General features: G+C 27.8%; 3 protein-coding genes across 3 annotated transcripts; 1 reads left to right on the top strand and 2 right to left on the bottom strand.

Annotated features, from left to right (window-relative positions):
- The first annotated feature begins 4,883 nt into the window (after positions 1 to 4,883).
- Positions 4,884 to 6,500, top strand: MED8 (mediator complex subunit 8). Its single transcript, XM_035090271.1, has 5 exons — positions 4,884 to 5,223; positions 5,304 to 5,549; positions 5,818 to 5,988; positions 6,058 to 6,154; positions 6,278 to 6,500. The coding sequence occupies exons 1-5, from the start codon at positions 5,059 to 5,061 to the stop codon at positions 6,355 to 6,357; spliced, it is 759 nt and encodes a 252-aa protein (XP_034946162.1). The 5' UTR covers positions 4,884 to 5,058; the 3' UTR covers positions 6,358 to 6,500.
- LOC118071223 (protein RRNAD1-like) lies at positions 6,398 to 8,354 on the bottom strand. The gene is made up of 4 exons (XM_035090270.1): positions 8,220 to 8,354; positions 7,594 to 8,038; positions 6,940 to 7,501; positions 6,398 to 6,862 (listed from the first exon to the last, which is right to left on the bottom strand). Exons 2-4 carry the CDS (start codon positions 8,014 to 8,016, stop codon positions 6,504 to 6,506), a joined length of 1,344 nt encoding a protein of 447 aa, XP_034946161.1. The 5' UTR covers positions 8,017 to 8,038; positions 8,220 to 8,354; the 3' UTR covers positions 6,398 to 6,503.
- Positions 8,355 to 8,389: 35 nt separating this feature from the next.
- On the bottom strand, positions 8,390 to 12,202 carry LOC118071222 (presequence protease, mitochondrial). Its single transcript, XM_035090268.1, has 2 exons — positions 12,056 to 12,202; positions 8,390 to 11,594 (listed from the first exon to the last, which is right to left on the bottom strand). Exon 2 carries the CDS (start codon positions 11,567 to 11,569, stop codon positions 8,525 to 8,527), a length of 3,045 nt encoding a protein of 1,014 aa, XP_034946159.1. The 5' UTR covers positions 11,570 to 11,594; positions 12,056 to 12,202; the 3' UTR covers positions 8,390 to 8,524.
- Positions 12,203 to 12,388: the final 186 nt, after the last annotated feature.

Here is a 12,388-nt window from a genome sequence, read left to right as displayed (position 1 = left end):
ATAAGTTCGTTAGAACATATATTTAATCATTAAAACATAAGTTAGAACGTTTAATTGTATGATTCAACGTTAAAACATCTTGACGAACATTAAAACATAAATAAGTTGTTATAAACACATGTGTTATGGTCAAAATATATGTGTGAACTTTAAAGCACATAATTTATTATTGAACCATAAGTTGCATCGTTGATATACATATTAAAACATTTTTTTTGTCTTATTATGAGAACGTGATGCTTTCATCACAAAATAAATAAAAATTTTAATTAATTCTTAGTAAAATTACTAATTATTAATTTAGAAATTTAAATTATTAAATTACAAATTACTTTTGTATTTAGTAATTTGGCAAAAAAAATTCCAAATTACTCCTGTAATTTGTAATTTCACCAAAAATATTATCAATTACAAAAGTAATTTGTAATTTGATCTATAAAATTACAAATTACTCCGTTAATTTGTAATTGGATCTACGAAATTACAAATTACTTTATTAATTTGTAATTGGATCCATTAAATTACAAATTACATTATCAATTGATAATTTTAAAAATAAAATTATCAATTAATACTGTAATTGATAATTTTATTTTCGATATTAATGATTATTCAATAATTGATATTTTTTTTTTCTAAATTATCCATTACAGAAGTAATTGATAATTTTGCCCTATAATACTACAAAAAAAAATATTAATGCCGAACCCTGATTTGAATGGAAATAAATTCTTGTTAGTTTAATTAATTTCTACGCTTATATAAATATTGAAAGAATAAAAATTGATGCAATAGTAAACTTTAGATAACTTTCTCATACAGTCCAATTCTTCCAACAATTATTGACGTTTTTTAATTGTTTATAACAATTACAGGCTGTTATAAACAAATCAACTCCGCGAAAGTACATATAGAGTCATCAGAGACCTTATCTAGTCGATATTAAACATATTCCGCTGGAAAAACTCAAATCCAATAATTATTGACGTTTTTCAATTATTTATAACAATTACAGGCTGTTATAAACAAATTTTAGTGGCGAGAACAGATATAAAATTAATTATTTACTGAAAAAATTCAACTGATATTTAATTTGTTTTTACAAATATTTTTTTGCAGTTAAATACGCGAGATTTATTTTCATTATTTAACCAATATTTAACCGGTTTTTAACCAATATTCAACCGTTATATGCGTCCGGATGTGTAAAAAATATTTTAGTTATTTAACCAGTTTTCAACCAGTTTTTAACTCATATTTAATTATTTTTTTTTTAAGTTAAATACCTAATATTTAACCGGGATTTAACCGAGATTTGACCGTGAATATCCAGTTAAATACGCAAGTTATTTATCTGCTTTTCAACCGAGAAAAAACGGTTGAATTTCGGTTCGATTATTTAACCGGACTTTAACTGGTTCTTTTCAGTTCATAGAAACCGCGAGGGCACTATATCCCTAAAATAAATTAGTAATAGTATTCTAAAAATATATGAAATTTTGACGAATTGACTCATGCAATGGCAGATTGCCGCGTCATAAGCGTTTTGTTTTCGTGTCTGGACTTTCTGGTAAGTTCCAAGTTACCTGAATCTAAAGGACGCTAGTGTGGATTTCTTAATCTGTAATGAAATATTTGGAGTAAAACGTTTTGAAATAAAATGACGCGAGTAACTAGTGATAGAGATCGTTTTTTGAAGGGGTATAATTGAAAATCTTATAATGTCCAACGCAGAAACGATGGACTTCTTATTTTCGTCATCATCATCATCAGACGATGACTTTGAAGCAGATTTCTTCTTCCTTTTAAATATAAAAGAAGAAAGAAGAAAAATTGAGGATTATATCAGAGTAGTTCGGTCATATAGTGATGAAAGGGTAAATAAATAATAGCAATAATGAACAAAATATTATGACTGTAATAATGATGTAATAATTAAAGAATTAAATCGATTATCATTTCGGTTTCAAGAAAACTTTCGACTAAGAAGATCTATTTGTTAAGTGATCAAACTATTCAAGAAAAGCCAATTCTATTTACGGAATCAGGGTGGTGATCCTACGAAATCCGCAGAAGTTCATATTTTAGCATTTGTGTGTTATGTGATACACGGCAAAAATTTTCTAGGAATTTTTACTAGTTAATTTAGAGTAAATTTTACTACCCAAAAAAGTTAAAAGTTAGTAATTTTTTTTTAGTAAAAATAGCTAAAAAAACTAAGAAAAAGTACTAGTTTGGCTGGTAAAAATTTCCAGAAAAAAATTTATAAATTCAGAAATTTACTTTCTATTGAATATATCAATTAAATATAATTATGCCTACATCAAAGGATTATTTTATACTTTCAGATGTTTTTACTTTATTACGCTGAAACACATCTATTTGCCTAATTTTATAACAATCTTTTAAATCTTTCAATCTCGGTTAAAAAGCAGATAAATAACTCGCGTATTTAACTGGATATTCACGGTCAAATCTCGGTTAAATCCCGGTTAAATATTAGGTATTTAACTTAAAAAAAAATAATTAAATATGAGTTAAAAACTGGTTGAAAACTGGTTAAATAACTAAAATATTTTTTACACATCCGGACGCATATAACGGTTGAATATTGGTTAAAAACCGGTTAAATATTGGTTAAATAATGAAAATAAATCTCGCGTATTTAACTGCAAAAAAATATTTGTAAAAACAAATTAAATATCAGTAGGAAATTTTTTCCGTGTGTAATGTCTAAATGTATTTTTAATTATTTCATATAATTATTTAAAATATATTTTAAGAAAAGCTAAAAATGAATAGCGATAAACTTAAGGATTGAGGTTAACGATTATTACTCAAGTTATTTTTTTTTTGAGTTTTCCTAAGATTTCGTTAAAATAGAAAGGATTTCGAAGAATAGTTGAGGAAGTCATTTTTTAGATATTTTATTGCTTTTGGAAAACCCACGTGGCGAAAAGCAATAAAACTCTAAAAAAAGAGTACGTGACATAAGAAGAGCGTTAAGCTTTTCCAAAAAGGGAAAAGACCATGCGAAGGGACTTGTGCGCGCCTGAAGCAAGGGACTTCTAATTATGTCACATTCGACTAAATAAATACGTAAGGTTTGATGCATCAGTCAGTTGTCGAAAAAGTAAGATCGAGATCAGATCGTCGTGGAACATCTCTTGAAATCATAAGTCTTGAGTATTGTATTGATAATACTTCAAAGTTTGTAAATTTTTGCATGAAGTTTATTTGATCGTCAAATTATTTTTAAATTGATATTTAAATTAATTCGCGAGAAAAAGTGAATAATTGCGCTGACTGGAACATCGACTGAGGACCAATTAATTGTAATTCATCTCGACCAGAGTAAAAGAAATCATCTGTTGGTAACGTTTAAATTGTTGTTATAATTTTTCAATAATTTTCATTCAATAAAATTTTGTTATTGTTTTTATAAAAATTACACATTTTTACTTTCTCTATCGAAGATCCCCTCATCCCTGTCTATTGGTCGAAAGGCTAGGACTAAAAAGAGGAACTTAAAGTCTCTAAGGTTAAGCATATGGTTTACATATTGACACCTTTAAAGAGCAAAATTACATAACACGTGTAAGTATTATTTTCACTTTTTTTGTGTAATAGTACATAATTTTAATATTTAATAACTTGAGCTTACGATCCCCACGAAATCTAGCAGAGAAAAATGTGAATGCAGCTGGTTTTCGAAGGGTAAAATTTTTTATCGCCAAAATTAATACTTACAAAAACTATAGAGTTATGAAATTTATTATCTAGAAAGTATATTTATTAAAATTTTTATTTATAGTTAACAAGGATTTCTGGAGTTGTAGGATGCATCGACGAAACATATGTACCGATCCGTACTCCAGCAGGCAGTACCAGCATGTACATCGTAAAATTAATACAAATCGTCATGACCAGACGTCGCTTACACTTCAGGCTATCTGTGATGCTAAAAGGCGGTTTATAGATTGTCTCACAGGTCCACCAAGTCGATGCCACGACTCAAAGATTTTTAAATTATCATTTATTTATCCAGTAGTACATAATCTCGGTCATAATTATCATATATTAGGGATTCTGCCTATGGAATAACAAACAATGTACGACACCATATAAAAATTAAGGAAATCTTACTAGGCAACAAATAGTTCATAATAATGAATTAAGCAAAGCTCGAGTAAAATAGAAAATAGTTTCGGATTATTAAAAAGTCGATATAGACATTTCGTTAGATGTGATTTAAAGAAAGTTGAAAAAACTGCAAATTTTATACTGTGCTGTTGTGTCCTACATAATTTGGCGTTAGAAGATGACGATAGTAATATTGTGAGAAATATTGAACTTCGAAGTAATATAAATAATTACGGCAATAATAATAATAATCTTAATATACATAATAATCTATTAAGATTGCGAAGAATTCGAGGTCAGATAAAGCGTAATAATGTTGCAGCTTTATTGTATATGTATGAAGTAGTATTAAGTTATGCTACATTCTATATTTAATTTTTCCTTTACTATAATTTACTATTTACAATTAAAAGATTCAAATATTATTAAATAATCGATATAATGGTAGTTTTAAATTTAAAATTAATTCTAAGTTTTAATGTATTTTCAATTTTGTATAAACAATTAACTCTAATAATAATATTAACAATAAAAGACCAATGTAATAGTTAAATAGTTTTTTATTCATGTTATTTATAACAAAACCTACAAAATAAATTGTCTTGTCAAACATTCGTTTTGAATAATGAACGTTTGTATGACCCGCTTTCAAGTTTTTATACTTCGGAACTTTTCGGGTTAGTTCGGAGTTACTCGTCTCTGCACCGTGCAAGCCGTGTGAGCAGCCGAAAACGCTATAACTGATTCTGCCCATCTAAATACACTGGATCGTATGTTTCTAAACTTTCTGACTTCAGCCCAGCCTTAAGATTATAATTTTACAATAAAAAAAAAGTTCTATAGTTTTGTGTCATTTTTACAAAATTGTTAAAAATAGGAAATTACAGTTCGTTTAGTGGAAAATAATTGTAAAAAATGCAACGAGAAGAAAAACAATTAGAAGCAGCTCTAGATGCAATAATAATGCGTGTTAATGATTTAAAAAATTCAATTGCTTCAATGATATTCAAACTGGAACATGAATATGAAACATTGAATTGGCCAAGTTTCTTAGATAATTTTGCTTTGATCGCTGGGCATGTAAGTTGTACATTGTTCTACAATATTATCAGTATTTTAAAAAAAACTATTTCAATTTAATGAATAATTATATGTTTCAGTTGACGAGTTTATCTAAAATCCTTGCTCACGATAAAGCACCCAATCTTCGAAATCTTACCGTTCTACCACTTTTGTTAAGTCCGGAAAAAGATGAAGAATTAGTAAGAATGACCGAGGGAAGAATTACAACATTTGCTCATGATTTAGTACCTGATTATCTAAGAACAAAACCTGAACCTCAAGCAGAACAGAAAATGGTCCAATTAGAAATAAAAGCTGCTAACTTAAGTTATGATGCTTCTCATGTAAGATCTTACTTTTATATTAAACTATTCATAAATATTAGTAATGAATAATTTTATTCACCACAAAAATTATTAAATTTTCTACAATTTTGTAATATTTTCTGTTGTTCTGCTAACTATGGTGTCTAGGACTCGAATGTAAGCTGCCAAAAGCTAATATTAATTGCTATTGCCTGATTCTTAGTGTAAATTACCCAAGATTACTATACTATTTAATCCATTACTCTTTTTTTTTTACTGATAGCTATCATTTATCCTATTATTTCAGAAACAAGTGGCTCAATATACTAAAGTTATTAATCACATTTGGGATATTGCCAATAAAGCTCGTGAAGAATGGGAAAGTGAAGCAGGATCAAGAGCACAACAAGCACAAACTAGTAGTGCTGCGGATACTCACGCATTGGTTGCAGCTGTAGGAATGGGAAAAGGTCTAAAAGTAAGTATATATTGTATTACTTGTTAAAAATAACATTTATATTAATTAATAATCTCGGTTTTTTTTTAGTCGGATTCAGTTCCATTGGTACAATCCGGTGTGAATTCTGTATCTTCGGGTATGATGGTTGGGCGTCCCAACAATCAATCTGGATCTGGCAGTCAAGGTAAATATATTTGTACAGTTGTTAAAACTAATTAATAAATTATCAAATAAATGAATAAATTACATTGTATACAAATATATCAAGGCTAGGTTAAAAAATAATTGAATTAAATTATATTTTCAGTATCAACAATGGGTAAAGCTCCAAGCACCATTAAAACAAATATCAAAGCAGCATCACAAATTCATCCATATAGTCGATAGTTCACTAATTGAAAATTAAGTTATATTAAATACCATGTGTATTATCATACTGATGTTTTATATTATTTATTTTATGTATGTATACAAAATAATTTTAATTTATCCTAATTTATGAAGAATAAAAAATAAATTTAAATACAGTATCATCAATTTATCTTGTTACTAATAATTGCATAACATCTAGGAGATATTTTATTGTTTAGAATAGTAACTATTTCAGTAGAATAGTTATTTTCTAATAACCAGCAACATCTATCATATAAAACTAGTGATTCTGCTGACATTTGAAGTAAACATTGTAGTGCAGTATAAATTTCAACATCTTCCATTTTATCTTTATGCAATTCCCAGAGTCTTAGTAGTTTTTCTTTTAATTGCTCATTATCAAATACCTTTATATTATTAAATTTGTATCTGTTCAATGTATCTAATAAATACTGATGAAAACTTGAGCATTGAGTTTTTCTTGTAGCTTTTTGAACACATTTCGTCAATGATATATTATCTGAAAATAATCTTTATTTTAATATAAGTAATATAACTTCAACTGAACAATATGTTAAATAAAAGAAATCAACTTACTCTCATAAATAAATAATTCAATTACTGCTCTAGCAAGAACATGAAAAGCATGGTGTTCATGGGTTATTTTTGACATATTTTCCCATCTACTTGCCGGTTCTTGACAGGCAAGTCTTAAAAAAGTTTTGCCAAAAACCTTTTGAATGTGAGATTCATGATTGTCTAAAATATTTTTCAACATTTTTGATAGGGGAAAATTGATAAATTTATTTTTTTCATCAATTTGAAGTTTGTGATAACAACATGATACGATTATTAACACTTTGGCTTCATCCATTTTAGAAAATAATTTACATGCATTAACACTCAAATCTGCACAAGCATGTAAGCCTATTAAACAAAAATTATAATTACATTGAGAGTATTTACATATTCTTATGAAGCTTCGAATTTCATCTTCACAGTCTTTATTAACTTTTATGTGAATGAATTTCACAGAGCCAATTGATTGAGAATATAATTCAGTTTGTCGTTTTTTAGCTATCTTTACATTATTTTCATTTGATTCTAAACCAATCACTGTATAATCATATAAATAATTTAATAATTGACAAATATAGCCCTAAAAAATAGTTGAATAATTGTAAAAAACATCAATTACTATTTGCATGAATTTCGTTTTAATGATAAAATTTATTCTGACGAAAAACTTACTAAACCAGCTCCAAAATCAACGATGATTCGAATACCATTTGTGACACATTTCTGGTGAACAACTTGAGAGAGGTAAAAGATCTCATGTTGTTTTTTTAGACTTAATCCACTAAGAAAAGACTTTGGAAGTTGAGGATTGGATAATTGTGGGGCTGGTGGTAGTTTATTTAATTTTTTACATTTTTTTATAAATAATTCAAGTGTTTTTGGCCAATTATCTTTCATTAATTTTCCATTGGCAAAATCATTTAATTCCTCAGTAGATAAATTTTTTAATGCTTCTAACCAATCTTGAGGGAATGATTTGAAATAATTATGTATTAGAATTTCTATTACTGGGTGTTGAAAAAGCCATTGAAATTCATGAAATAAGTGGATTGATTCTTGAAAATATACGTTGGCTTCTTCCAAAGTACATTTCATGTTTGTGAATTCTAAATTTAATCTGAAATTACATGAATTAGAAATTATTTGACCACAAATTTCTATGTAAATTATTCTCAATTTATTTAAGTTACAATGTACTCCAAAAGTTAGTTGATATAAACTATGATTCATTTTAGAAAAGACTGTTATTAATAGTATTTCTCGATTCGACATAAACAATAGTTTTTATTTAAACTCACGTTGCTCTAGAATACCGTATAAGTAAGATAGAGAGAATAGCTGAGAATTTTTCCTTTAATATTTTAACTAACGTTTAGAGAGCACTGTAAATATTTGTAATAAATTAAATGAAAAATGATCGAATTAGATTTAAGATCGAATTTTTATATTGTTTAATAATAATTATTAATATAAAAAATTCATTTTAATAGAGAAATTAACTTCAACTACTACAACACTGTCATTAGTTTGGATTTTGCAAATTATTAAGAATTATTTTATAAATTTTATAATGTCAATCTGAAAAAAGTACGAAATGTTATTTTCATTGACTATCTTCGCTTTCATTTGTCCAAACTTCCCAATTTTCTGATTTCCTTTCTAATAATTCTGAGTTTGCTGGGCCAATTATTGCTCGACCAACTTTAACTCCATCAATTCCAGGCCTCAAATACTTTTCTGCGACTCTCAATACATCTTCTTTCGTCACATTTTTCAACCTAATTCTCTGCATTTGAATATCATCATCTGTTAATCCTGTAATGAACTTAGTCATTCCTCGATCTCCAGGTGCAATGGGTGCATCAATGTTTTGGAAAACCCCTAATTTAGATTCATCTAAGTCTGTATGTTTGAAGTGAAAGCTCTTTAAAAAATCGTAAGTTTTATCAAAGGTGTCAAATGTCTTAGTACTGTTAGGATCTCGAAATGAAAAAAATGTAAAAACTCCTTCAGTTGAAATAGTCGCACCAGATCCATATGCACCTTCTTTCTCACGAACTTCTTTCAACAAATAAACTGAACTTATTAATTTAGCTAAGATTCGCAAGCAAGCATGATCGGGATGGCTGTAAGGAACAGTTAATATTGTTTTTGAAGTGTAATTTGTATTATAAGGCATAACATGATGAACTCCTTTTTCAACATTACTCTTTTGATTATTTTGCGTCAACTTAACTGTCTCAACATTTGGTATCCCATCAATAGATTGATAAAATTCATGTAATCCTTTTAAAATAATGTTTTTTTCATTTGATGTATTAATTGCAGTACGAAAATGTTCTTTGTTTAGTACATGTTGACTTATGGCTTTAATTTTTTCCAATACTGTTACAAATTCTTTGTTTTGTACCATTCTTTTCATCCTTCCAACAAATTCTAGACCTGAAATACTCTCTTTATATTTAGCAATCGGAGATATTAGACTTGCTGCACTATTCATTACATAAATATGCCCCGAATCAGCTATTCCCTGTGATAAGTCAGCAGCAAGAATTTTTATTAAAGTTTCAAAACGTGTAGCATCTTCCAAATTAACTTCGTTAAATAATTCAATCCACAATTTCCACATGTCATCAGTGTTTTTATCTAGACAATATGAACTTATTAAAATACCTTCTTCATAACTTGTTAAACTGTCGATTTTTTCGGCTATATGACTTGAAAAATGAAGTCCACCAGTTTTCAGTTGGCATAATCTGTCAAAGCTTCGATAATCATGACTATTAGTTCCCATTTTAGAAATGACATTGTTAAAAATGGGAACTAAAAGTTTAAGATCATCAGAAAGATCACAAGTATTGAGAATCCCACGATAATACGAGACTCCATTAGTTGGTTGAATTGATATTTGAATTGGAACTTCACAGACTTTAATATTTTCTGTAGCATACCGATTAACATCTTTTTTCAAATCTTCCATTTTTAATGTGGGTAAAATATTTAAATTTTCTTCTTTCTCTTGATCCTTCCTCAAAATCAATCCATTATTATAAATTTGATCTAATTCTTTACTGGAAAATTCTTTCAATTTACTTTGTAACAACTTTTCTTCAGCTGTTTTTAGCTTCGATTCATACTCATCATCAGGTGACATTGTTAAAACTAATTGATGCTGGTTATTTTTCAGATATTTTTCAACGAGTTTATTAAGATACGTGGAATCTTGTTGCAACTGCATTCTAAAATTTTCGATAGCTTTATTTATTCTCATTGACTCAATCAAATTTCCATCATGGTTCCACAAAGAAGTAAGATTGAACAGAAGGTTCATGCCAAAGTTTGATACTTGATGCTTAACTCTAATCTCTATACCATGGAGAACAGCTTGTACGTGATCTTTTCCAAAACCTTGATCAATTACTCTATTAACAGTTTCATCGAAAACTTGTTCAATCTTCTGAAAATTTTCAGGTTTGACTCCTTGAAGACTGACAATAAATATTGAGTCTCTACATTGGGGATCATAGCCAGTAAATCCACCAAAACCATCAGAGAGACCAGATTCAACTAGACTTTTATAAAATGCAGAATTTGGACCTTTCAAAAGTAACTCCGACAGAATTTTAAGTTCTAAAGTTGTTTGAATATCAGTGATGTCATTACATAGGAATCCAATACCTATAACACTCTGTTTATCAGGATCAGAAGCTAAAGGATCAATTTTACACGTTATATGTTCTCTTCTTGGTACTTTCCATCGAGATTCAGATGGAACGGATGACATTTTAGGATCAATTTTATCACATGTAAAGTAATTATCATTTAAAAATTTTAAATGATTTTCAAAAGGAAAATTTCCATATGAAAAAATTCGTGAATTCGATGGATGATAATATTTTGCATGAAAATCAGTAAGAGCCTTGTGAGTTAATTTAGGAATATCTAAAGGATATCCACCAGAACATACTGAATAAGTATGACTTGGTAGAATCAAATTTAAAAATTTTTCCGTAAAAACCCATTGATTTTCATTAAAAACTCCTTTCATTTCGTTAAATACCACTCCTTTGAATATTATTGAACTTTTTTTGTCATTTAAATCTGCATGTTCCAGTCTCCAGCCTTCCTGACGAAAATCCATTTCTCTTAGGAGTGGCTTAAAGACTGCATCAGCATAGACTGATTGAAGATTGTAAAAGTCTTTGATGTTCTGAGTAGAAAATGGATATATTGTATAATCAGGACCAGTCATAGCATTTAAAAATGTTGCAAGTGATCGACGCAACATTTTCATAAAAGGATCTCGTACTGGATAGCGATTACTTCCACATAAAGTCATGTGTTCGAGAATGTGAGGTAAACCTGTAGAATCCATCGGAGTTGTGCGAAAATTTATAGAAAATACATTATTACTATCATCACGATTTAAATGAAGATATTGGGCACCAGTCGATAAATGTGTTAAACGAATAGCATCTAAAAACATTTCATCAACTCGTGCAATTTCATCGAGAACAAATCCATGAATAAGATCGCCTTTTCTATATTTTTCTGATTCATTATTTTTTGGAGATATTTGAGTGGCATGAGAATGCCTACGTGGAAAGACAAGAAGCGCACACTTGGTCTTGTTAAATTGTCGCAACATTTTATCTTTTTTTGTTATATTTAACCTGAAACAAAAAAAGAACACTTAATTTAACCAACACAAGCTAACGTTCTTATCAATCCTCGTGTAAAATTTGAATGAATTAAAAATTAATTTTATAAGAAATTAAGGTTGTCGTAGTTAAAATTTAAGTAAAATTATAGTATAAATTATGTTTTAATTAACATTTATTGAGTTAATTAATATTTCGTAAAATAAAAGACGATTAAATAAATAATTGTCAATGATTTTAAATGATAAAAATGTAGAATAGTGTCCATTAAACAATATTTATTTTTATATTATATAAAATATTTCATATGAAGATAATTTCATATTTTTGATAAATTTTTCAAATAATATGTTCATAAATGATCACAAAATATGAACTTTCAAAAGCGAATCAATAACATGATGAACACAGTATGTTTAGTAAATAATATAGAGGTTAAGTTTAAAATGTAATTATTAATTTTTTTTACTTACAAGTCTAGAATTGTACTATAATTGTGTGGTGTTAAAATTTATAACTAGTTTATTATTCAATTTAATAAATTTGGAATTAAATAATTAATTAAAATTGAAACACTGACATTTTAAATAAATGTTTGATCATATCAAAAGCATTTTATATTTTTATTCAAAATGAATGAATTTGGAAAAAAAATATAATTTCCTATAAGATTAATAAGTCTAGAGACAATTATTTATATACAGTTGACTTCAGTTATTCTAATACTTTTTGCGCATGTGCAGTCGCCATATTCTCTTTTTACATTTTTGAAAAATTGCTTAGTACACCATCTACAGTATAATTTC

Source organism: Chelonus insularis, unplaced genomic scaffold, assembly GCF_013357705.1.
Source record: "Chelonus insularis isolate UGA/USDA-ARS -01 unplaced genomic scaffold, ASM1335770v1 contig_76_pilon, whole genome shotgun sequence".
Lineage (NCBI taxonomy): Eukaryota > Metazoa > Arthropoda > Insecta > Hymenoptera > Braconidae > Chelonus > Chelonus insularis.
Note: the sequence above shows the minus strand (reverse complement) of the source record. Positions and strands in the feature narration are given on the sequence as shown.